Source organism: Myiozetetes cayanensis, unplaced genomic scaffold, assembly GCF_022539395.1.
Source record: "Myiozetetes cayanensis isolate MyiCay16 unplaced genomic scaffold, myiCay2020 scf2-11, whole genome shotgun sequence".
NCBI classification, from domain to species: domain Eukaryota; kingdom Metazoa; phylum Chordata; class Aves; order Passeriformes; family Tyrannidae; genus Myiozetetes; species Myiozetetes cayanensis.
The window spans coordinates 94,764,432-94,792,191 of NW_026087411.1; the positions used below are offsets into that span (position 1 = coordinate 94,764,432).

General features: G+C 38.7%; 1 protein-coding gene across 20 annotated transcripts in view; it reads right to left on the reverse strand.

Annotated features, from left to right (window-relative positions):
• Positions 1 to 27,760, reverse strand: part of DLGAP2 (DLG associated protein 2) — a 448,813-nt gene that overhangs the window by 330,279 nt on the left and 90,774 nt on the right. For 4 of the 20 annotated variants that reach the window (XM_050315347.1, XM_050315342.1, XM_050315345.1 and 1 more), the window contains exon 1: positions 4,405 to 4,423. The exons of 12 other annotated variants lie outside the window; for them this stretch is intronic. In XM_050315347.1, the coding sequence (XP_050171304.1) occupies positions 4,405 to 4,407 (3 nt within the window). In that variant the 5' untranslated portion in view covers positions 4,408 to 4,423. Of the gene's footprint in view, positions 1 to 4,404; positions 4,609 to 27,760 lie in introns of those variants that run through there. 4 more of the 20 variants (XM_050315360.1, XM_050315356.1, XM_050315363.1 and 1 more) reach the window with 3 other exon arrangements.

Here is a 27,760-nt window from a genome sequence, read left to right on the forward strand (position 1 = left end):
CATCTATATTCAGTATGAAATGGAGCACCAGGAGTTAATATGAAGTTAAAGAAATGTTTTAAAAAATAATTTTCAAACAGGATGTTTATAATCCTTTCTGTTGCAAAGGCCTTGTCTACTGAACAAAGAACAGACTATTATTTTCTGTCCACCAATTCACAAATATCTCCAGCCGCATACTAATACTGATAAGGAGCCCAAGAGCACCAAATCACACACTTTAAAAATCATATACAAGTCTAACTTCATCCTCTCCATTGCTGGGATGTGGCCTCTGTGCCAAGCTATTCTCACAGAAGAGTTCCTCTTCTGGACTGATCAAGAATAAAAAGAAAAAGTTCTGAGTAGATGTCTCTGAATGCCCTTTTCTCCCAGTCACAGGCCAAAACATGAAATACAATGTAGTTTTAAAAGCTTAACTCTGTTGTAGCTTACTGTACTCCTATAAGGGCTTATTCAAATACACAACAATCAGTTATATCAATATTATTCTTCCTGTTCACTGTTCTTCAGGCTCATGGGGTATGTATCACCAAACATGCACTTTTTATAAATCAATATATTTAGATTCAGACAAGCTGTGTATCTGAGCAACAGCACAGCAAGGAGAGACTGCTGTCTATACATTTTCTCAGATTACTCATATATTATACAATAGTGTCCTAAATTTTACCGATTACTTTCTTCTGGTGTTTGTTAGTGAAGAAGAAAATTTGGACTCAAACGTTTAAGTTTACCTTTTCCATAACAATGTCTTCTGCAAGTCAGGTATAAGTAGTTAATATGAACCAAATTAAGATTTAAACAGCTGAGCTGATTATTGTAAACAAGACATATTGGTGGGGATAGGGGCTAGAGAAAAAATTATTGCCCCTTTTCCTATAAAAATTATTGCACAACTGGCTGCCCATTTGTTAACCTATTCTTTTTCTGTGGTTTACTGATTTAAAATGTATTTTTGCAATAAGAGTACAGATCTAAATGAATAGAAGCAGAAGCAATAGATTTTACAGTTCTAGGTTTCGTTTAGGTGTTTTTTTAAGGGCATATATTTCATGAAGAATTGTTTATTTTAAGAGATTCATTGCTTAAAACAAAACCAGCAATCTACACAGTCATTTCTTTCCTGACTTCTTCCTACTGAACGATTTCATATCCAGTTTGCTGTTATTCAAAACAAAATTAGTGGCAGCGATGAATCATATTTTTGTGGTAGCACAGAATATAAGATGTGTGTCTATTTATGTAGCACATTGGAAGTTTTTTAAGGTCTCTTCCAAGAGAAGTGCAAGAGCATGGATGGGGAGAAAGCTCAGTGGTGTCAAAGAAAGATCCCAGTGGATCACACACATGCAATGGTACTGAATCTGTAAAAACACCCATGGGAAGAGTTGAGTATCAATCAAACGAAAACACCGGAGCTGACCTCCAAGCAGTTCTAGTGATTAGCAATCACTTATGCTCAAAGACATTCCCACCTTGCAAGCTCAGCTTCATCCCTTGGCTTCAGACCCAGAATAGACCAGTTCTCGAGCAAGTCCTGCCTCTTTGCAGTGTTTGGCTTTGCAGTGTCCAGCACTGATTTAAATCAATGTGTCAAAAACCAGTGTCCTATGTGGCCACAAAAATTGTGCCATTAGTGTACCTCTGAATCATATCCCACAGTCCCATTCCCAGGCTTTCCCTGGGTGGTCCAAACTGAAGAAAATACAGGTGAGAGATGGACCTCAGACTTTCATTATTTCAGTAAGTCTTTGGAGGCAGACTTTTTATGAAAACATGAATTAATCTAATTAGATAAAAGAGAAGAACAGCTTCGGTCAAGATACAGTGTTCAGAAAGGAGAATAAAATATGGAGGGCAAGGTTGCAGGCTGAGAAAATGAAGATGGTCTGCTATGGTACATGTTAAAGAAGTGATATAGGGTAGAGACAGTTTACAAAACTTTAACATAGCCTCCTCTGTGTTTTGGGAACACATACGACACACAAAGTCCCACCATTTCTGTGATATTTGGAATTGTTTATCTCTTCCTTGATCTACTTGAAAGCACTAAAATATATGGACAGTGACTTCCGGAGACTGAACTATACAAGTATTCAGAAGTGTGATGACAAAACTTCAAATGTTGCAATTGGAAAAAGACTGAGACTATTTCAGTCATTGTAGATCAATGTTCCTGGTCTAAATTAGTCAGCTGCCTGTTATGCAAGATCATCCTCCCTGCTAGTCATTCTCACAGGGTATTTACAGAACACTACATGGGAATGGTGAGAATCTGAGTGAAGGTACTACCAGGAGGAGGCTACTTAAAAAAGAATTTACTGCATACATTTTCAGGCAGACATTTAAGTAGAAAACTCTATACAGTATTTGCCTTTTCCTATTGCGTTTTATATGCACACATGCATACACATATACACACATGCACACACCATCTTTTCATATCATTGCAGGTAACGTGGGAAGGAAGGCATACATAAATATGTTTAAAAAAATCTTTCTAGAGCATGAAATACTTCTGTTGCTTCTGAATAACACAGGCTTATTTGAAAATAGCTTTCAAAATGCAGCCTTTGGAGAAAAGTATTTCACAAATCAAAGTGATTCTCTCAAAGCTTATTTTGCCATGATTGCATTTACTGGAGTAGGAGGAAGAGGGAAGAGAGAAAGCAGGGAAATTTTATTTTATCTCATCCCAGTGGATTCAAATCTTTCCTTTTCTGGATGTTTGATTCAGTGTCCTGAACAAGTTGCAAAATATCTGTTAAAAAGATCACAACCAAATGCACACAAGATACTTCAGCACAATGATCTGTTGCTCTTCTCCTTCCTTTCTATCTTACACTATCATTTCCTTATCCAAGCTGGTTTAGAGTTGACATATAGTTTCATCTATATGAGATAATTCCTGCCTCCTTAACTAATGCTAAAAGACCCCTTTTAGGGAAAAAAAAAACAAAAACAAAAACCAAAAACCAACAACAGAAAAACAACCAGAACAAGTGAAGTGAACATAAGGTGAACTAGCTCAAAAAATCTCACTGAATAGCCTTTTGCTGTTTGCATCAGTTGTTGTTTGCACATGACAGGGTTGCTCTGAGCATAGAGTTATCTCAATCACTGTTCTATCAATACACTCATATAGAACCCAGGGAAAAGAAGCTGAGTAATGTTCCAATTTTTAATTATTATTTTTACTGTATGTTTTCATTTTTGTTTTTTAAGAGGAATAGTACATGAATTAAAAGAAGTTTGATTCATTTTATTAACACAGAATACAACCTGATCTGCACTGATTCAGAGTCCATCTTATTTGCTAAAATACAGGATAGAGAACTGGAATTGTTGAACTGAGCAAGGAGTTAGGCTACTTTTGTTTGATAAATAGCATTTTTCAACAGCACTTGACCAAAAACGCAGGAGCTTCAGCAAAGCCCGCCAAACTCCAAATGGACTGTCTGATGATTTGGCACAACTTGAGATAATGCTGAAAGCAAGTAAAGCCAAATTAGTACTTGCATTCAGATAAAATGAAATGGACTATAATATAAATAGATCAAAATTGGGCCCAGATCCTGCAATTCACTATGCAGGCAGACTGTCAAGTGCAGAATCAGCACTTTGGTGAGCAGAAATCTAATGAGGAAAAGCTCTGAAACGCTGGAAAGGATTGTTAGAAGAAAAACTATTTAAATCCTCCACATAACTAAAAATATTTTCTAAATACCACAAACATTGATTTAAGAGTAATTCCTTTGAGCCTGTAAATGATTCTTTGAATGTAGTAAAAAGAATTTCATGCAACAATGTGTCAAGCCGGTTTGGGAAAAGCTCTAAAAAAACCCCGATGACTATGTTTATCTGCAGCAAAGCAAGTGTACAATCAGTATTAACCACTCCAAGAAGCGGTGCACTTCCTGGGCACAACACAAGTGACACAGATTTTAGAAGAAGACTAAAGGTAAGAGAGAAGGAGTGAAAGGTTAAACATACAAATCCCACAAAGAAAGGAGTCTTTAAATGGTAGGCTTTTTTGAGAATTGCAACTACAGTGCACTTCCTCTGCTTCATGTTTACTCTGAATTCAAAATACATAAATAAATAAATAGATAAATAAATAGAAGTAGTTTGGTATTCTTAAAGAACCAGTTTTATAGAGAATTCTATTTACATTAGCACGATAGATTACATCATGTTATATAAATAAAATCTTACACTGTGACACAAGCATCTGCTAGGAAAGTCAGAAATTCGATATAAAGAAATGCTGCGAAAAATCTGCAAACCTGAACACTGAGGAGAAAAATGAAACAGAGGAAACAGAACATTTCTAGACATTTTACAGATAAAAATACGAACAAATAATAAAGGAACAACATCAACAACAACAGAAAGCCTTACCATGATGTTTGCACAACTGTGTGTCTGTAGCCCATGATATAAATGTGGATACCTTCTATTCCCATCATCTCAGCCCCTCTAGTGGTCAGTACCTGAAGATCTTGCCTTCAGGAGGGACAAGATCTATCCATATGTACCATTTGCTGCTCCTCCTGTATCTTGTCAGATATTTTTTTCTTAATTGTATAATTTTTTCTGCAGATACAACTTGTCACCTTTTATTAGCATTTTTGTCAGTGCTGCTGCTACGTGCATACATTTAATTGCTAAGCAACAAAGAGTAAGCTCTGCACAGCACATTCGATTACTGCATTCCCTGTGCCATGCATTGTTACTAATGCACTTACATAATATGAAATTAAAAAAAAAAAAAAGGTAAAAATATTTATTTCTGTTTCCATAGCATCTAGAAGCCACAATCCGAAATCAGCCTCCATCAGGCTAGCCACCAGGCAGAGAGCTAACAGCTGAAAATGAGGGCAAGTGGACTGATTCAAAAGTGGGCAAAAGTTAAAAACAGAGCTGAGTTTCAGCCTCTGCACAGGTGAATAGGCTAAATCTAAAGCTCAGAGGTGGCTAGCCATCTACAGTTAGAGAGTCATGATTCTCAGACATTAGAGAACTATCTCTGTGGCTAAAATACTTGAGGCATTTGTAAGTGTGGTGGCCTTGAGGTGGAAAGCAGTAACACTTTCAAAAGTTTTTAAGTTTGAAAGAAATATGTCTGCACTGTATTAAGAAATAATCCCTCTACCCTTTTCTCTTTAAGGTGTGGGAAAACCAGGGCAGGCATTATTGTTTCACCAAAAGTTACACTTCATTTTCTACTCTTTGTACCCAAATGTACATTTACCCCGGTAATTGAAGGGTGCTCTCTCCAAAATCTGAGTCTGGAATGACCAAGGATTACTGAGTTTATCACACAAGGGACTGCAACCTTATCTTTCATTTGTTGAAGAACAGGTCTGTTTACCAAAAAGTTTTCTTTACTCCTGAAAAGTAAAAGGACAGTGATCCATACTTGCTCTTGGTACGGTTACATTATGCAGTCAGCACTGCATTTATAAGTAGCGTCTTATCTGCAATGTTCAGGGGGAAGAGCAGCTTGAAAATCTCAGCCACTAATGTGTAGGTGTACAAACTTGCACAACCACATGCAACTATTTTTATTTCTGCAGTTAGATGGGAATTCAGGTATGAGGCCTGAGTCTCTCTGTATCCCTCTGGCATTTCCCAAGTAGTCCAAGGGGAGCAAAGAACCAGGTGGGGACACCTGGTAGAATCTTCCCAAGCTTTATTTCAGGATGCTATATATCAAGAATTATAGAAGGTATACTTTAAGACAGGCTTCTGATCTATTAGCCCTAAGGATTAAGAGGAGTGCTAGGAAAAGAGGAAGTTGCTTTGAACTGTGAACAGTCATGGACACAGTCCTGCCGAGCAGCATTGTATTTCCTCTGCGTTCCAATATTTTTACAACTAAACTGAAATTTATCAATAGCTAATGTGTCCTGTCTCTTGGAGAGACTGAAACAGGGGCTGTAGTTGTGTTCAGGGCACAACGTCCTTTGTACTCCCATGGGAAGGCCAAGCAGAAGTTTTCTAAATGAACCACAGCAGGAGCCCACAAAGGACATTATCAAATTCCTAAACTAATTAATTACATCAATATTTAATCATACAAAGTGCTTCTGCATTAAGCTACTCAAACCATTAATTACTTAACCCCTGAAATATGTTAGTGAATATATTCCTTTTATTGCTATTTCATAAGAGGGAAGATGGATGCTTGGAGAGGCCATGCATTTCCAAGAACTACATAGTCAAGTCCTATATCCAGATCCAGAACAGCCAGGGAATCAGCTGCCATCTGGGAGATCCTGTTCCTGCCTCCTGGGTGACTTTGGATCAATTGAGTATAGAACAGAAATGGAGATAAACACAGACAAAAATGAAAGACTTTCTAGCTACTAGGAGGAGCTCAATGATTTTCATATGACCCAGAGTCCTACAGTTCCTCCAACTAAGGATTCCACAGAAGGTAGCACAGAAAACATGTCTCACATCACTGGCTTTTATGAGAGAAACTTTAAACCCACACCAAATAAGGGAAATTAATGGCATATTACATTATACTTGTGTGCTTGTAAAAATAAGCATTTAATCTTTTTCCAACGTTTTAACTTCCTAGCATTCAAAAACTACTAAAAGAATAGGTGTGCTTCTACATTTCCTAACACATAGCTCACCTCTGAATCTTCTCACTGAACATTAATAGTTTCTTTTGCTTAGCTCAAGACAGCAGAATTACCTTGTTTGAGGGGATTTCCCTAAGCATCAGTCTGAACACCAAACACATCCGGGCCTAGCACAGCCTTCTCGAACTCATGGACATAAACTCATAAAACTTTCAGTGTTCAACTCTTAGTGATGACTCCAGTGTGACTGTGAAGCATTAGGTGCACAACTCAGTCTCTGAACTTGAGCTGCAGTGACAACGTGCAATACAGGCAACAGGGAGAGAAAATAAAGGTCACATATGACCATTTTAATCACACACTTTACACACACTTTGTTATTCCAACATTTTCATAACTGCCCTTTCATGCCTTCAAAGAAGTAGTGTAGTTACAATCTGTTTGGCTTCGAGTTCAAGATGAAAGTATACAGGTTACCTGTGTAAGTACACAGGTCCTTAATAACATGCTTGTGCTTAATAACTTCTTTAACTTTTGGTTGGCCCTGAATTGATCAGACAGTTGGCCCGGATGATCACTGTAGTTTCCTTCCAATATCCCTGAAATAATCTCTTCTGCTCCATTCTTCCACAGTGTTGGTCACAGCACCCACAGACCCCAGGTCAAGAAGGATGGTGCCTGAACATCTGCAGCATCTGTGGACTAATGGATTAGAAAAGGGAATTTTTTCACTATAGAGCCCCATTAAAGAGCACACCTACCTACAATAATAATGAAAGGGATACTAAGCCTGCACTTTGCAGAGTCTTAGCATGCTCTTATCCAAAAGAGCATTCACAGCAGCAGTAGCCTTTGTTCATACTTCCCAAATCATGAAGGTTAATGGGGCCATCCTTCTAAACGAGGTGGCAAGAAAAGACTTACTGGTGCAGAAAACAATCTTTTTTTGAAAATAATAAAATTGGGTAGATGTGTCTCTATTACAAAGGTATTTTTCAGGGACTGGATCCATCTTGCATAGACCCCTGGAAACAGGATAATCTTCTCCCATACTGAACTAAATATATATATATATATATATACACATAAAACAACTTCAAAGATGTGTCACAGAAACCTGAGTCCAAGCCAAAACAGAACTGTGGATTAAAAAAACATTTTCAAAAGGGATGTGTAAAAAAGGCTAAAAGATATTTCTCAGTTCAGGAAACAAAGCTTACATTTTGATTGCTTTTTTCCTTTGCAGACAGATCATTCAAAAGAAGCCAAAACTAAACAGTCAGTGAGAACATAAGGAGCACCCAATGGGGTTCTTTCTCAATTGCAGCGCTTTAGGCATACTTAGCATCAACAGCTTCCCCTTTTTTTCTGAGTTTTTATTTTTACTTCTTCTGTATCCACCATTTTTGTGAGGTATGTCTTTAACCCAGTCTGTTAACATGTGTAATTAGTATGCCCACCACTGTGAGGAGAGAATTTTATCCAGTGACCAAATAAGGAGCTGAACAGTAGCTGTGAATTTTATTGTTGTAATATTAGTAATTTACACCTTCTATAAAACAGTTTTTAGGGATGGGCATGAGGGAGCAGAGCATTTTAGGGCATTTTGTAATTTAATACCTCAGAGTGATGAACAGCAGAGCATATCTTCAAGAACGTGTCTCCAAATCAATATTGCCTTGCTTGTAAGGCAGAGGCAGGGAATGTTTTATTCACAGTATTTCTGAAATGGCTAAATGCAGCTCAAAAGACAAAACTTTTAGAATATGTATTTTACTTAAGCTTTGAACCTGATAGAATCTGGTACGATTTACACATCAGAGGAAAAGAGACCTTCAGCTCCTGAAGTAGTGTAGTCAATCCCTACCGTATTCTAAACTTTGCTCCCATGATAGTAACTGAACAATCCTTCTCGATTCCAAACATTTCCATCAGTTCAAAGTGGGATGGAAGTGGGGAAACATCCAACATAATTAGCATCAATAACATGGGGGTGAGGGGACAACAGTAAAATTCTAGGAATTATTCAAATCTTAGAGTAAATCTGACTGCACAGAGGCAACAGATATTTGATGAAATTTATCATTCTATAGAAAGTGCCTTGTGACGTATGTCAGTGAAAGAGGTTTTTGTATGATGGCTTCATTTGCTCATGGCAACAAGAATAAAACACCAAAACAGAAAAATACTACTTTTCAGTGGTCTTTATTCGGATAGCTGTATTTGCATATCCAGGACCAAACTGAAAGACTTTCATCCACATTTCCCAGAGGAAAAAAAAGGAAGATGTAAATGTTAAGACTGTTTTGAATGTAGAACTCTACTCTCCATAGCTGTTGCCATCTACCAGCACTTATGCCTGTACCAGACCTTTGGTAAGTTTGCTAATGTCTTTGTTTAGTCCAAATTAGTTCTGCAAGGAAAAAAAGACAGGAGACCTGTTGGAGAAAAAAATAGTAATTTGAAACTTTCAAGTATTGAAGATCAGACTGATTTTCTTCAAAAAGAATACTTGTGAGGCTGAAGAAAGCCATCACTCATTTTGTAAAATAATGAAGGTTTAGGATGAGCTGTACTTTGATTTCCTTATTATAATAAAAGTGGGAATAGTTATTTACTGTCTATTCTAAGGTGAAGAAGAAAACAGTGATGTTCTACTGGCATGCAAAAGAAGTGTATATGAAGTAGTGCTGTATTATGTACAACAGAAAATTAATTACAGCAGAATTGTGCAGTATGCTGCCCCTCAACAGCACTGGTAAACATCAAGTGTTTTCACAAATGGAACAATAGCATCCATTATGTTGTCTCAGAATACATATGCTTCATAATTAACATTATTAGAAGAGGAAAAGTCTGTTCAGTAAAAGCAGAGCAGTAAAGTGACGTTCATAATCTCTACCATGCAGTCCATTAACCTCAGAAATTTTAAGTAGCTTCACAGTCATCCATGGCATTTCGGATTTCTCACAGCTTCAAATCTGTGGGCAGCTTCACAAGCTTTTTGCAAAGTTTCTCATGACTAGGACTTCTATAAAATTCCCTCCAGACCTTTCTTCAATTCATCTCGTGTTAAGTGTTCAGTAACTGACATATCTGAATAAGGATAAAGGTACATCCTTACAAACACGCTCTACTGCACACAATATCTTTTCTTAAAAAACTTACTGGCAATTTTAGGTGCTGTAAGATATTAAACGCATATTGTTTCTCAATCTCAGATTTTTTTTTCTCACTTTAATGTGAGTTTTTAACAAGCAGTGTTCCCAGATGAGTCTCATTGTGAGGAGCCAAAATAATCAGATATCAATCTACTACCTTTTATGAACTAACCCACCATTCAACATAGGTGTCTTCACTATTTAAGTGAAAAAAATTTATATATTTTAGAGTCAGATGAAAAAGTGCAACACTGCCTGACATGTTGCTTAGAGACAACTGAAAAATTTCGTTCCTGGATGTGTACTCAGGAAAAATGAAAGGATAGTGTGGTTTTTATTAATTTCTTTAGTCCATAGAGGAAATAAAGTGGTACACCTTTGTTAATTCTGATCTCATGGTCTTCATTTCCTACAAGGAATTGATTCAGATTTCATTATCAAAACTGAATCTCAACTGCAATAACATCTTTAAGTTAGCCCTCACAATGTATTCATATTGCTGTCTCCTTGACATAAATATTTTTGTATTTCTGATACAGATAAGTGAGATGGGCCTAGATGAAGAAATATATGAGGATAATGTTAAAGAAATTCAGAGATCAGTGTGCACAGAAGAAGTTGTCACAGAAGAAGTTCTGGCTGGCAGCACTAAATAATGTTGCACTACATAATGTAACATCATATGAAAAAGATATTCAGATCCTCAGAGCATACTAACGTCTGAAAAAGAGATAAAAAATACACTGGATCTTATACTCCAGGGCATCCACACAATTACAGTAATACTAGAGGAAGAGAAGCAACATATGTACCTTCTCAGAAGTGAAATCCTACCTATCCAATTTGCAATTCACCTTGTGTGATGCAGAACCTAGATGTAGAACCTCTAAATTGCACATAGGTGGACAGCTTTAGTTGCTCTGGATTATCCATAAGAAGACTCATGTCTTAACTGGTTTAGGGGTTTGAGTCTAAGGCTTCGAATTCTTAAGGACTACATGTGCCTGTAGTCTCATGAACAGGGAGGAAAAAAAACCAACCAACCAAACTGATTTTTCATCTGAACACAAGGGAAAGACAGCTTACTTTAGATTTTGGTTGTACTACACAATTAAATTTCCTAAATTAAAAACTAAATTTTCAATGTCTCATTGGTATCAGTGTAGTTCTAAAATACCAACCCCTGGTGTCCACAGACAGGTCAAAATCATATGGAACAGCTTTGTGTGCTTCAACACTGTTATGCCATGTCAAACCCTGCTACGCAGGCATGAAACTCATTTTGGCCTTGCAGTTTTCCTACTCTATATACTGGCCCTAGTTTAAACACACTTCTTGAGAGAGCAGTATCTTAAGTCTCCAGGGATTTCCAGAAAAAGGCTCTCTAGAAGCTGATCAAGCTGCCGTGTCCCCAGCAGTGCAGCAGAGCCCACCAAGCCCCACAGAAGGCTGGGAGACAGCTGCAGCACCCCCTCCGCTTCCTGCTGCTCCCACAGGCACCTCAGCTCCGCTCCCACAGCCCACGGGGACGCTCTGAGTCACAGCTCGCAATGTAAAACCTCCATCTGCAAGAGGGTTCCTCCTCTGTAAGCAATGGGAGATGATACTCTGACTAGGGAAAAAATAACCCAGAATGTGGCATTCATCTGAGGAATGATGCTGTACCAATGTCCTGCATCCGCAGTCAGCTCCACGACTGATTTAAACTTGTCCAAATGGGTGGTAGAAATTCATATTTGTTTGACGTGCAAGAGATAACACTTCAATTTAAAGACAAAGAACACATATAAAAGGTTTCTTTTGTATTTTTTTACATATAACAGTGCTGTCTGAGTCACTTTTTTTTCCCCATAGAGAACTGTTAACTAACTAAACACTAAGTGTATGTTTGATAAAACAGAATATCCAAATTTGTAAGACACATTTTCTAAAGGTCATGTTCTGTAATATCACACTGATCACCACCTGATTAAATTGCCTACTGCTCCAAATTTAATGAGAGACTGAAAAGTCTCATTGATAATTGGGACAGACTATTCTTTAAAGAGAGAAAGTGAGTGGGTAGTTAGTTGAAGCACAGAAGTATGCTTATTAGTGTGGAGGTGGAAGAAGTCCTTTCTGAGAAAAACAATTGAAGACTATTCTATTTGGAAAACATTGACTTTTTATTTGTGCTACTTCACTGGAGTCCTGGATACCGTATCAATTCCATAACAGGTGGGGATAAAAAGAACAAAAAAAATCCAACAACCAATAATCCAGCAGTCTCTTTCCTGCCTACAATTGCACACTGTGTAGTAAATTTAGTGATTTCACATTTTTCAGTATAAAAATCGTCATTATTTTCAGGAACTCTCTAAGTGATTTGTGTCTTGCCGTGTTTTCCTTAAAAGTTTTTTAACTACAAACAAAGCCATTGTCAGGAAATCCAAGTGCACAGAAAGATATAAAGACAAAGACAGTTACAACCATCTGATTGAAAATTACAGAACCACCACATTAGAGAATAAGAAATAATTTCATCTTAATTAATATAAAGTCCCTTAAAGATACTGAGTATTTTTTATGCTCTTCCAATAAGATTATCAAAATGTTTTACTAGGGATTTGAAATGGCACTAAAGTAAACTGCTGTTAAATATGTGGTTCAGATGTTCATTAGGAACACAATGATAAAGGGACAGTTCTCATAAAAAGGATTCTATTTTAAAAATCATAATCAGATCATTTTCTGCCTAAAAGATAGAGTCCATTTCAAATAAAAATTATTTAAAGGAAATCCCATGTACTGCATTATATAAAAGATCAAGCAAGGTAATTGCAATAGACATTCTGGATTCATAATCAACAGAATTACTTGTATTTTTATGTCTTTAAGCCTGCAATTCCATCTTGATATTCATATTTTACTCTGACTGCAAAATGCATATCAAAATTCCAGACAGACGTTTTTTGAAGTTAAAATGTGCCATGAAAGCAATATTTTAGATTATCAAAGAAAAAAAAAAAAAAGGTAGCACTTAAGGCCTAGTCCAGCTATCAGAGGCTCTGACAAGCCTGGGATTCTCAGGTCACAGAGGATGACTGTACAAATACCCCCAGCAGAAAAGCTCTCTTTCAGAAGCTGTATTTGTTGTTTCTTGTCCATTCTGAGCCAGGAGCATGTCAAAATACAGATGAATTGTGTTTGAAGACTGGGGTTAAAATCTGTCCTCAAGTATATAACTGAAGCTCAGTTGTTCAGTTGAAAGGCTGACTTGTTTCCTAGTTCCTAATTTTCTTTTCTTTCAGAGCAGGTATTTATTTTAGAGTCATATCTGGCTAGGTGAAAAGGACAGATATCAACTGCTTATTCTTCAGAGTGGTACAAAATGTCTAACAAGGTGCTGGGAGAGTGTCAAATTGTGCAAAACAAACTGCAAACTCAAGCTATAATCATCAACATGAGCAATCTGGCCACTCTTCCAAGAAGCAATGGACTTCGGTAAAAAGTTCCTTCCATTTTTAAGAGAAAGCAAATGTTGGTTCAGGCAATTCCCACCAGGTCTATTATTATTTACAGACATCACTCTTGCTCAAGGAAGAGAGGGATAGGGAGAGAGCTCCAACAACTTTCCAAAGAGAAGAGGCGTAACTTCACAGCACATTCTTGGGTGCAATGAGAAGGGACTTCATTGCTAATTATGGCTTATTAGTGAAATTGCATTATAAGTTATCAAAAAAGGGGTTCAGGTTAGAAAGCATATTCTTGTTTTGAAAATCTTTTGACTTACCTTTCCCTTGGAAGGGACTGAAAGGACTGAAGTCCTTTTGCCTATACCATGAATCACAAGTACCTTCTTCTTGCCAAATGGTGTTAGCCTACCTCCACAGACTTAGAGAAGATACCCAGTCCCTGGCAAGAGGTATTCTCTGCCCTCAGACTGAACAATTTCTCACAGGAAGGCTACCCTTGCACCAGCTCTTCGCCCCACAACCCCTCGTGTCATGTGGTAGGTACAAGAGACAGATGAGAGGTTCACAGAGTTGGCATAACCTGCATCCACCAATAATTCCAGCCAACTCTTCAGCTCTTCCAGATTCAGAAAGGGTCACATAACATTTATTCCCTTGCCAGTCTCATGTGCCCAAGTCTGGAGGTCAGGTAGTGGGATGGCACCAGCTTGGGGCTTATTCTAATACTTGGAATATATCTTAACCTCACTCCAACACAAAGGAAGCACACTGCATTAAATATTGCTTTACTTCACATATGCCCATGCCAGGTGGTGGTTTTTTGGACCTGTCTGAATGTGGCTACGTAATTATGACTGAACTCTCTTCCAAGATAGAAAAATCACAGAGTCATAGAATCAACTGGGTTGGAAAAGACCTCCGAGATCATCAAGTCCAGCCCTTGATCCAACACCGCCATGGTTATTAGACCATGGCACCAAGTTCGACATCCAGTCTCATCTTAAAAGCCTCCAGGGATGGTGAATCCACCACCTCCCTGGGCAGGCCATTCCAATGTCTGATTACTCTCTCTGTAAAAAATTTCTTCCTAATATTCAACCTAAACCTCCCCGTGCCCTCTTGTCTTACTGCTGGTTTCCTGGGAGAAGAGACTGACCCCCACCTGGCTACAACCTCCTCTCAGGTAGTTGTAGAGAGGGATGAGGTCTCCCCTGAGCCTCCTCCAGACTAAACAACCCCAGCTCCCTCAGCCTCTCCTCATAGGACTTGTGTTCGAGTCCCTTCACCAGCCTGGTTGCTCTTCTCTGGACCTGCTCCAGTACCTCAATGTCCTTCCTGAACTGCCCAGAACTGAACACAATACTCAAGGTGTGGCCTTACCAACGCAGAGTACAGGGGAAGGATCACTTCCCTGCTCCTGCTGGCCACACTGTTCCTGATCCGGGCCAGGATGCCATTGGCCTTCTTGGCCACCTGGGCACACTGCTGGCTCATGTTCAACCTCCTGTCAATCAGTACCCTCAGATTCCTTTCTGCCTGGCTGCTCTCCAGCCACTCTGTGCCCAGCCTGTAGCGCTGCAGGGGGTTGTTGTGGCCAAAGTGCAGGACCCAGCACTTGGCCTTGTTGAACCTCATCCCGTTGGAATCGCTTCTTGTTATCCCTAACACAAGTGGCTAGATTGAGTTCAAATTGTGCCTTTGTCTCTCTAATTTTCTTTCTACATGGCCTAATTACATTCCTAAACTCTCCCTGAGTAGCCAATAAAAATATGGAACACTTCACGAATTTGTGTGTCAAAAGTTTTTAGAGGTGCTCCCTCCCCTGCCAAGCATGGGGCAGTGAGGAGCACCCATGGTAGAGCCTGCTTTCTCTCTTTGAGTTTTCTCACTTTCCAGTCTTCAAGGAAAAATAAGAACCTACCAATGTTTGTGCTCTAATTGAATTTTCAATACTGTGTTTACCAAATGGTTTGTAATTATGGCAGGAGAAGGGAAGGAAAAATAAGGAAAAGAAAAAAGAGAGAAAGAAGAAAGATTGTAAAAGCTATCTTAAATGCTTGAACCATAATATTTCTAGGACTGTTTCCATTGCCCAGACTCCAGGGGCATTATAAGACCGCCTTTTAGTGCTCAAGTCTGCAAATGCTGCTTTGGAGGAAGACAACCCTGGACAGAATACAGAGAGGAGAGAAGCAAGTAAGAGCAAGACAGTTACAATTACTAGACTAGACAGTGGTTATTCATTTCACCTCTAAGGAGAAAGCATATTTTATTATTCACTCTGTCTAAACTCTGTTCTTTAAGCCTGCTTATTTTATGCACTGAAGACTGCATTACTGAAGTACTAAATGAATATAAATAACATTTACATTCAACTCATAGTTCTTATGACACAAAGCTTAAGAATGCCAACTAGATAAATCCAAACAAATCTAATTTCAAATTTCATGATAGAGAGACTCAGGAATAATAAAGCATGACAATATAATAGTGGAAATGAAAAAAAAAAAAAAGAAATCCCTGCATCATGTTGGCTTTCATTTTAATCTCTAAGAGGTATATATGGCCATTAATTGTGCAGGCCATATAATAACCATGAACATTTAGTAATGGAAAACACTGTCAGTTAACTTATAACTGTCACGAATATGCTCATCATAGCACTTCTTTCTTCTTGGTTCACTTTAACAAAACTGAATATTAATGCACAATAAAAATAGTAGTCTGTGCATGCAAAACTTATGTGTTTCACTGAAGACACCCCCACTTCCTCCTACCAAACAGCTGTGTACAATAGTGTATTCCAAAAATTTTCTTTAATGCTAGAGCACCAAAGAATGGCTGAGGTAAAAGGAAGTCTTTTTGTCAAATACCCTGTTTGGTGAAGACATTTGAATGTATTTTTATTTTGTTTACAAATTTAAAAGCTGGTATCATATTATGTAACTTCTTCCAGGCCAGAATTACTTTACAACAAAGCTATGATCTGAATGAATCTTTAAAGAATTATTAGCACTTTCCACACCACCTATTGGTGAAATATATAGAGGGAAGAGAAGAAGTCTGACTAGGAAAATATGAAGTATGGATAGATGTGAAAACCTGTTATTAATCACCTATTTGCATGAGCAGCTGGAGCAGACACATATTGAGAAGTGCACTTTGAGTCCAAAATAGAAATAGCAGATCTCCAAATAGATATCTAAGTTAAGAACAACAGCTTACAGTATCTGTCTTATGGCTAGTTGGTGCACTGAATAAAGTACATGGTACCTTGCTATGTGCAAGGACATGGTCTGAAACACAAGGCTTTTGATAGTTCTGTTACTGAGAAAACTTATATGATGGGGATATCTCCTGGAAAAGGTAGATGAAAGCAGTGCACTGGTTGCTAAAGCTCTTGCATCACTGAGCAGTGACAGAATCCTTGGACCACCACAACGAACTCACCATACTGCAGCAAGGGGATTCATAATGATGCAAACACCTCCATTCAATGCAGGCAGCTGTCGGGATCTCCTAGCAAGCACTGCCCAAAATGACACAGAAGTTAGGTCAAGTCAGAGCTTGCACCTGACACTAACGTACAGCAGAAGGAAGGGGCAGAGATGAGAAAAGGATAGAGTAGAGGGAATCTGTCATGTATTTGTAAAAAAAAGAAACAACATGTTCCACATAGACTGAACACAAATGGGACAGTGTTGTTAGCTCTGTTGTTAGCCAGAAAACAGATAAAAGTTGCAAGAAAGAAGAGCCTGTTGGAGATACTTGTTCATCTGACAATTGCACAGGCAAGGAGAAAACTTGAGACAAGAATTACTCCTAAAATGAAGCTGTGGGTTTCTCTACACAGACTTGCCACACATACTGATGTTCCCCGGGGCTCAGTGTTGCGGCCAACCCTGTTTACTGTCTTTATCAATGAACTGGATGAGGGGACTGAGTACATCCTCAGTTTACAGATCACACCAATTGTGTGGGAGTCTTGATCTGTTGGAGGGTAGGAAGGCTCTGCAAAGGGTTCTGAACAGGTTGGATTGATGGGCCAAGGACAATTTTACGAGGTTCAGTGAGAAGTTTCAGGTCTTGCTCTTGGGTCACAACAACCCCATCCAGCACTGCAGGCTGGGGGAAGAATGACTGGAAAGCTGCCTGGCAGAATAAGACCTGGGGATGCTGGTTGAACACGAGCCAGCAGTGTGCCCAGGTGGCCAAGAAGACCAATGGTATCCTGGCCTGTATCAGAAATAGTCTGGCCAACAGGACTAGGGAGGTGATCATCCCCCTGAACTTGACACTGGTGAGGCCGCACCTGGAATCCTAAGTCCAATTCGGTCGGGGCCCCTCATTAAAAGAAAGACAGTGAGGTGCTTGGAGCATGTCTAGAGAAGGACAATGGAGCTAGTGAAGGATCTGGAGCACAGGTCTTATGGGGAGAGGCTGAGGGAGCTGGGGTTGTTTATTCAGGAGAAAAGGAGGCTCAAAGGAGACCATATCACACTCTACAACTACCTGAAAGGAAGGTGTAGTGAGGTGGGGGTCAGCCTCTTCTCCCAAGTAACAAGCAATAGGATGAGAGGAAATGACCTCAAGTTCCCCTCAAGGGAAGGTTTATATTGGATATTAGGAAAATTTCTTTCTTGTTGTCAAACACTGGAACATATTGCTCAGGGAAGCAGTGGAGTCATCATCCCTGGAGGTATTTAAAAGATGTGTAGTTGTGGTGCACAGGGTCATGGTATAGTGGTGGGCTTGGCAATTCTGGGTTAACAGCTTGTCTTGATGATCTTAGAGGTCTTTTCCAACCTAAATGATTCTGTGGTTCTATTTTATAGGATGCTTGAACTCGTAGGCGTGGAAAATGGTTTCTCCTTATTTTAGGACTAAGGTTTCAAAGCATGCTCATTAAATATCATTAAAGGGTACTTTTTTGCTTTCAGGAACAAGAACCAGAATAGATGATTTAGGTAAAATATATAGATTACTGGCCTCTGGTGAGAGTGGTGGGAGAAACTGAGCTACAGTTAAACATCAAATTCCCTGTCACTAAAGTTGATTTAACAACCTGATTTTCAAGATACTGAGTTCAGTCACTTACATATAATTTTCTGATGCTGGATGTTCATTTTAACTGAGTATAGCTATGCTAATTATAACCTCACTGTACTTTTGCTCTCCATAGGGCTCCTACTTTGCAATGGGCCACATTTTAATTAAAGAGAATGTTTTCTTCTGCACCACTGATATGCATCCAGACCTCCTTGCAAAGGTTTCCTCCAGTTCAGCTGTGGATATATATAGCAAATGGGTGCAAAGGGGTAAAGTAGCTCTAATATGACTGAAAGTAAAACTTCATCTTCTCTTGCTCACAAGTTGCCCTCTTTTTTTACTTCAACTTTCAGAGCATCGTGAACATTGGGATTAATAATATTTTGCTGCCTCTGCTTTTTTCCTTTTTTTCTAAAATCATGCTGTAGTAAAACTGAGACTTCTCTAGATGTCTCCATAAAAATCAGATTATGAGAGATACTTGCACTAATTAACAAAACTAAAGTAAGAATATGAAAATGTCCTTTTCCTTACTCCTCAAGTTTTCACTGAAAGAAATTTGCATTTGGTATTTTCCTTACTTGGATTGGGCTTTTGGTCCTAAATCTAACAGGACAGATTAAAAGTTAATTATCACCTTGTGATACTCAAAATTAAGATCTGTCATGAAGAATGTGTATGGGACCTTAACAGAAATAACAGTAATATGTTCTTTTTTCTTCTATTCCTAGGTAACAGAAAAAATAATACTACAGACAACAAGAAAAAGATTCTTATTAACATTTAATTGGAAGATTTTGTACATTTGACAGAAATTTGGCAAACTTATTTTCTGTTTGTATCTTAACTCAAAATTACCTAATTTAATTTATGTGAATGGTAATCTTCATTTTTGTAAACTGAAATCACGAGAAAGAGTTCATACACTAAAAAGCTAAAATGCTGTAGGCAAATCCCAGCTGCACACAAAAGTCTCTTACTCTATAGTTTTGTATTACAGGTAAAAAATATTGGTCATAGGTGGTCTTGGAGGTTTCTACAGTGTCCTCTGTGTCAAAAAGTTCAGCACTGAGCTGCTCAATGAGCACACAAAAACAGTTCAACTAACCTAGATGTCACTGGCTTAGGTGACATGGTTATAATTTTTGCCCCTGCAGCAACAAATCTGTTAGTGGGAAAATTACTGCCTTTCTGCAAATTTTCTGGTTTTATTTTGGCAAATTTTCCACTTTCCTTAAAATACAGAGGCAGTTACATATAGCCCCACTATAAAATGTGTATTCCTGTTTTAATTAGGTTCATTTCATAGAAGCTGAGAACAAGCTAGCAGAATTTGGCATCTCTGGAGAACACACAAGAGCAACCACTGAGGCATGGGACACCCTTGCCTTGGCAGGACAGCAGCAGGATCTAACCCTGCCCTTTCCCAGTACTGCTAGTCCATCCTTGGCTATTCTTATGGAGGTCTTTCTAACATTAAAGCAAAATTCTTCTGAGAGCAACTTGTAAGACAGTGTACATATTTTTCATCGGAATACAAGATGTGCATGATTCAGTACCCATGCCCTTTTCAAATCCTAAGTTCCCACCAGTCCCAGCAGAGGCACTATCACTGTGCCAAGATGATGCTAAGAACACACAAAAAGTGGTTGACTGAAGAAAATGTCAAAAAATCAGTACAGAAAATATAGTTTTAAAAGTAACCAACTGAAAAAGACCTTTATAGTCTCTTCTTTCCAACAGAGTAAGTCACTGTGAGCTTTGTTTGCCTTTTTAAACATCAAGTACAAACACTGCTTTGTAAGCATGAAGACCTCAGATGTGTGTGTGACCACTATAAAGAAAAAAGAATTCAGGGCATGTGAGCTTCTTGTTCATATATTAAGAGTTTTCTTGAGAGACTTGAATGACCAGGTATGAGCAATGACCATTACTAACATTATTATTATTATTATTATTATTATTGTGTTGTGTGTATATGATTACCAAGAGGTTGTGAACTTTCTTCCAGGCACTAAGTTTTCCACACAGACATACACCTTGTCAAACAGCCTTGCTAGTGCAATGTGAGCATGAAGGTAAGAATATACATCACTTACTGCCTTGACCCAACCCTTTGAAGCCTTTACTTTGCTTTGTTTGGTTCAAAGCACTACTTAAAAATGTTAAAAAAAAAAAAAAAAAAAAGTGTCCTCTTACTAAGAATAGTTAAACTAAGTGTCATAGTTCGTATTTTTAGCAAGGAATTTTTCTTCCCTTTCCTCCTGCCGGGTGTGTGTGCTCTGTATATGGGCCATTAGTTGAACAAAAGAATCGCCTCGACCCACTAATGGCCAAGATTTGTTTCCTTGACAACGAAGGGGGGGAGTTGGCTGGGGTGTGACTGGAAGGGGGTGGAGGCTGGGGGGGGAGGAGAGTCTCTCTCTCTGCCCTGGAGGAGAGCTGGCTGCGGGCTGCAGACACTGCCGGGTTCCTTTGTCTCTTTCCTGTCGGAGGGGAGTTCTGGCTGCTACTCTTGGCTCAGCTGTGGCTGGCTGCAGGCCCTGCTTACAACAGACCCTAATCAGCTGAAGTTTGTGAATTTTCTTCCATTGGGAGAACTTTCTGTTTTATTGCTGTTGTTTTTCCTTCCCCCCCCCCCCACCTGGCGGCAGCCAAGGATCTCACAGCGCCGCCTGGTGACGGGCACTGGACATTACAAGTTCTACTCCTCCAGTGATCCAACAGCGCCACCTGCTGACTACAATAGGACACTACAAGTTTTTGCACCTTCAGTGACCCAACAGCGCCGCCTGGTGAATGGTACAGGACATTACAAATTTTGCATCTCCAGTGACCCGACGGCGCCCCCTGCTGACTGTGGTTGGAACCACACCAAAGGGTGCAAGAAATTGAACTATTTTCCTTTTGCCAGTTTATCGGTTTTGTTCTTGAAGGGGATTATTGGTGGGTATAGGAGTATTACTTAGTTATTTTACTTGGGTTTTTTTTCGTGTTCCTGTTAATACACACATACCTTTAATAAAGGGCTGTTATTTTCCCTTTTCCATAATTTGTTTTTCCTTCAATCGAAGCCTCTTAATTTTGGATTTATAATTGCTTGGAAAGAGAAGTTTGGGTCTTTTCCTCCTAATCCATCCTCAGCAAAAGACCCTTGTCTCATTTAAACTGGGACACTAAGAAACTGGGTTAAAAGTATGTCTCATTTCCAAAGAACACCCGGTTTGACTGCAACAGGAAGTTCAGAGGTGGAGACTCAAACTTCCTCAGCATGGAGTGAACCAGGAATGGGGAGACTAAGGAGGAGAGACAAAGTAAATAGAACTGAAATGGAGAACCGGAGCTGGGACAGGTTGGAAATGAGACAGAAGGGATAAACTTGATCATCATCTGGAATTTAGGCTACTAGGCATTGTTCTTCTACTATGACAGCAAGAACCTCTGAATCCAGCTCTCAGACAGACCCAGGCCACAGGCCATACACAACCTACAACCCGGTATCCCTGTTCTGTTCACAAAGTTCTATGCCACATCAACACCAGTAAATAAAATTCACCAAGGAACCTTCACTTACTGTGAGGGCAACAGGCACAGCCTGTCCCCATAGGACAACTGTCTTTCCTCCAAAATAGAGTGGCTGCATCCAAGAAGCTGCTGATGTGTCCTGTCCTTAGCCTCAGCTACCACTTGTCCACATCTAGTAATTGCCTGAGACACAGACAGTTTTGGCCCCTAGCAAAAAATGAAGTGGAAAACCCCTCTATGTTAACAATTTAACAATATGGAAAATATTAAAATCTGTGGATTGGAAAATAAAAATATCTCTGTATCTGTGGACAAAATTTTTTGTTTGCTAGTACAGATGTAGCCTAGGTCCTTAGTTACAGGCTGTTTGAAAACATACCTGTCATTTCTAGTTTAAAAGGAAAAAAAATGGGAAAGGAGAATGGGAAAGAATAAAGGAAAGGAAGAAAAAGGAAGGAGAAAAGAAGAGCTCAGAGAAGCCATCTGAAAAACAAATCAACACAAAATCTGTGTAAAAAATACACTCAGGTAGTGGAGTGTGTGTGTACCCTCAGATGAAAAAGAGCTCATCTCAAACTAATGTGAGGGACACAAATATCTATCTACTGGCCCTTTAAAAACAAAAATCCTGAAGTTTTGTAATTCTGGGTAAAACAAAATACCTCTCCTTTCAGTGAAAACAACATTGCTATTTGGGTTTAAATCTGGGAGACATGACATGAGGAGATAAAACAGCTTTGGATCTAGTGAAAAAAAAAGTTAACTCTTTACTTTGCCAAAGGTCTCTATAAATACCTAACACTGCAAACCTCCGAGTGCTGGTAGCTGGAACCTCATGCAGTACTCTGAGAGGCAGCTCTGCCACCCCAGTATTTGACCACTTGGTTCCTGTGGCTGTACAATGGCAGCTGCAGCTGCACAACTGGGAATTAATACACATTACAAGAGTGAGTTTTAGTCTGGATTGGTTCTTTGCCCCCCTTCACTATGTGCTCACACAGATGTTTCCATGAGCGTAGCGGTGGGGGAATACAGAATCCATCGGTCGGGAGCGTTTCCTCCCATGTCAGCACGGATGTAAATCACTCTTGGTGAGTACAGGCAGCCACGCCACTCTCAACAGTGCCCTAGTGGAGGCAGTTGCACATACAGCTCTGGCAATGTTAGCCCACGATTGTGGTGCTGTCACCCGTACATTTGTAGGAACATTAATAAGAGTAACCTGAAGTTCCAGAAGACCTTTGGGAGGTACCACAGTACAAAGAAAAACAACATTTTGATCTCTCTTAATTTCTCCCTTCTGGATTTTAATATCAGTGCTGAAATAGGATATTATGACAGGCCAGAATTGGTACTATGGGAAATTAGTTTATACCTGAACATGAGTAATTCAAGGCATGTCCTGCCTTTAGATTCCCCCCTCCAAAAGTGGATTGCAGCCCCAAGTTGCCTTCTTGCCACACTCATAGCAACCATAAAAAGACAGCTCAGGTTTGGTAAGTTTTGGCCCTGTTCTCCAAGAGGACAGTTTCTTACTACTTGTAGTGCCTCTGCAGCACAGCTCACAGCTAATTACTGCTTCATCAGGTTTCCAAAATGTTCCCTATCCATCTTACCCATTCTTTTCACCAGCTATCATCAGGAGCTTTACATATTTGAGAGTGTAATCTTCCTTTTCTTATTATTTGTTTTTATTATTATTGTACCATTATAATCTCATTATAGTATTTTCTAGTTTCAATTATTGTATTTAATTTTTTTTCTAAGTCACTGTAATTGCTTTTAGTTTTTAATAATGTTTAAAATTTGCACACCCTGAAGCACACATTATCATTCCCATTATAAAATTCAGTTAAAAGGTTGTCAACAATCTTGGTTTGCACTAGTCTTCAATTGATCTTTTTGCCATGGACCCTGCCTTGCCAATGCCTCCAGCCTACAAAGGTAGATTCACTTTTAAACAACAGGTTCATCAGAATATAAGAACTCATAGGAAAACTGCTCTTCATATTTCTGTGGAAGAGAAATATTTTACAAAATCCTTAAAGCATAGGAACATTACAAAGTTATTCTCCAGTCCATCCCACTATGGGAGTTACTGGTTTTCCACTGTGGGTGTGACTGGTAAAATAACAATTTTTTGACAAGACTCTGAACTTTTGTGACTGAATGACCATTAAGTTTACACATAATCACATCAATGAAGTTTAATAAAGTAACTCACCTCTGACAGAAAATAAGACATTCTCCTCATTTCCCAATTATTTCTCTCAAATGTGAGATTAAGTGTATATCCACCAATCAATCACACATATCCAACAAAATTAATAAGTTCTGAAAATCAATCCTGAAATGTTTTCCTGCACAGGAATCCTGTAACCTCTGAGGAATCAGTAATGCAACCATTACTTGGTTGCATGACTTGTCCATGTGAAACGTTTGCACAAGTGTTGATTTGAATTCTAATGATGCAGATATTTAGTTAACAGAGATATCTTTTTATCACACCACATTAATTTACATGTTTCTGATTCACCAGAACTGATGTTTTCCTAGAAATAGAACTAAATGCAATGATATTGTAATACTTTTAACAAATGAGGGGGTCCCTTTTTAAAATAATTTTGGACCTGAATTAATCAACAACTTGGCAACAACCTGAGCCCTTATCTACAAACATTATTTAAAGATGTGCACAAGACCCCCTGCAACAACGACATAATTTTAATCTGCACTGGGAAAAATACTGCACTACTCTGCTAAGGAAACATTTCGCAAAGTTTTGAGAAATGTCTCTCAGAACTTAATCCCATGCAAATCCCATTCATCATACACATCATAAGCACGTAATATTTGCAAACTTTTAAAATTTGATTTTGGATTCAGCAGTTAGGACAGAGTACATGCAAAACTACATTAGAAAATTTTTTGAGTATTTTGTGATACAGGATCACTGAAAGTGGGGAAAGATGGCTCTAGTGGATGGGTGTACTTCTCATCAAGGCACAGCTTGACATTCTGTTAATCCTCACAGCACTTCTGATTCACTCAGACTTGCTGCAATGAAATTGCTCTTTAGCTTGTTCATCTGCATAACAAGTGATCTCTGATCACTTCAGAGAGAGAAAGATCCATCCATGATAACATCAAGATAAAAGTTAAAAGCTTTGATGTTACAGACAGCTGGGAGAAGATAATAATTTAAGAGTAATTTTCAGGAGAATATGCGGGCTACCTTGTACAGGTAATACAGTGTGATGAAGAAATTATTTCAGCCTGCCCTGAAGCTCTTAATTACCAAAAAAGCAACTCCCATGCAGTTCATTGTTTCCCAAAGAGCAGGAAAGGATCATTAAATCATCTAGTTAATCACCATTTCCCCACAGACATCTACATCTTACACGAAACTCCAGTCAACTTGGTTGTCTATATTATCATGACCTTTAAAGAGGAACACATCCACATGTATGTGGTGGGGATATTGGCAGCAGCATCTGTATCATGGCCACTAGAACACCAATGACCTGAAAAACTTTTACACAGTAAGAATGAAAAATTTTTTCTGTAGATGAAATACAGAGAGGAAAAAGGGAATTCAGAATTTTTAAAATGTAGTGCTATAGCTAATATCTAGTTTTATATTTAGGAAAATTGTCAAACAGCAAAGGTAATCAGTGCATGCACCCAACTACGAAAAAAAAATAAGAAAAGCAGCCCAGTTAAAGATCTTTACATCTATCTGAAGTGCATTATCAAGATATTTGAATAACTATCTTGAAAATTCCCATAAACCAAAGTCAGAAAGTCTAAGAAGCCTGATGTTCAAAGGGGTTATCATTTGACTCCGTGTTTTAGTGCATGTCTCACAAATATTCTAGAAATACACCTCTGACTCAACAGGCCTGGCCCCTTGAGCTGAAAGGATCAACCCTAAACTCCTCAGGTATGGCAGATATGAAACAAAACAGATCTGAGTGGGAGCTGTTCAGAGATGAAGAATCTGCCGCAGGAAATGGGTGTTCCATTTCCATCCAGCCATTTCCATCACCATTTTCACCATAGCAAAAAAAAATCCTTTATCTGCAGTTATCTTGTTCTGCTTTTCTCAGAGAAATTGAAGAACCTTGTATTTGATGATGGAGTGATGCTTATCTGGTTCAGCTAAAATACACCTCTGTTTCTGAAAAACCAAAGATGAAACTGAGTCTGACTGCAAAGCATTTTACCCAGATCTTAAGGGTTTTTTCCCCCTCTTTTTGCATGCCTATGTGTTTTTCCAAGGTCACTTAAAAAAGAGAAGCAAGAAAACTGTCATGTTCTAATATAAAGAACACCATTTGCAATGTGGAAACCCTCTTCCTATTCACTAATCCTCTAGTGAAGTGAGCCCTTCAACTCCCAGCATGACCCTGAAACATCCCATGTCCAACCCCACAGAATAGAGAGTGTTAAAATTTCCAAGAAGATATTCTTTGCTATTCTAGTTTCGTGACCTTCTTTTCTTGGTCCCAATTGCCCATTTAATTTTTCCTTAAATTAAAACAACTTTGATGGAAGTTGTCCAGCTTTGGGGACACAAATGAGATTAATTTAGACAACTGTACACTTTATTCATGGTATTCCGATTGTTCGTTTCAGATATAAGTTTTAGAAGATTTTTTTCATATTTACTTTCCGTTTAGTGCTAAATAGGGCTGAACCTGGTTCCACTTGTTGCACAGCCATTCTAAAAGCAGCCCTATTTCACTGCCATCACAACAACTGTTTGAGATCTGTCTCTCAACCAGTGTGTAAGCAATAAATTCTGTTAAAATGGAGTGATGGTTTTAAAAACATCTGCATCAAGTCAGACAGCTTGCATCACTCTATACACATTTGGCTGAAATTCACTGAAACCTTGAAGAAAACTTCTGCATCCCTAAAAGTGTTCAAGGCAGGTTGGATGGAGCTCTGAGCAACCTGGTCTACTGGAAGGTGTTCCTGCCCATGCCAGGGTTGGAGCTAGAGGACCTTTACAGTACCTTCCAACCCAAACCATTCTATGATTCTATGACAAAACCTACTGTCATAAAAACATGTGAAAACCCATTACCGAGTCTAAACTTGTAACTCCTTACTAACAAAAAAAAGAGGAGACAGAATTCAGTTTTTATATCAAATGAAACTAATTTGTTACTGGAGTAATTCCCGATTGTTACTTTGAGTACTGACATAATACTGGTGCACTGGTAGAGTTTTCATGGAATCATAGAATGGTTTAGTTTGGAAGGAGCCTTAAAGATCATCTAGTTCAACCCCCCTGCCAACAACACAGCAACAACAAAGAACCCACACCTTCATTTCTGCTGCAGAATTAGCTTACTCTTGGCACTCCCATGCCATTCGATTCACATGGCCTGAGACAAAATTCAAGACTGTGCTGTGCACACACTCAAATGCCAGGAGGAAGCAGAGAGGAATGAAACACCAAAATATTTTTACTGTAAGCTAAACCTCCCAGGTTCTTCTGGAATGCTTAGTGTTAAGCTAATATCAGATTCCTTGAAGAGGAAAAGAAATATTTATGGTACAGTATTTATACCTTAGTTCAAAAGCTCCAACAGGAAGGCAACAAAATTTAAGTTAAATAACAACACAGTTTTGTAGGAAGCCATATGTCTCCTATAACGCCAAGCAAAGATGTCAGTCACAGTTAAGGATGCTCTGCATTTTACTGTTGAGAGTAATTTGTCAATAACTTGCATGACACTATGCTAAAAGATTTTTGCAGAGGAATCAGCCAAGCATTAGAGAATATCAAATAGCTAAGAATCTGCTAGCCAAAAACACTACATTAATCAAGTGTAAGTATAGTGAATAACAACCTGGGAAGCGTTTCTTACATGATTAAAAAAGAAGACAAATAAAAATTTAGATAAGTTATAAAAAACAAAATTAGAATATCAGAAAAAAAAAAGGCACTAAAACT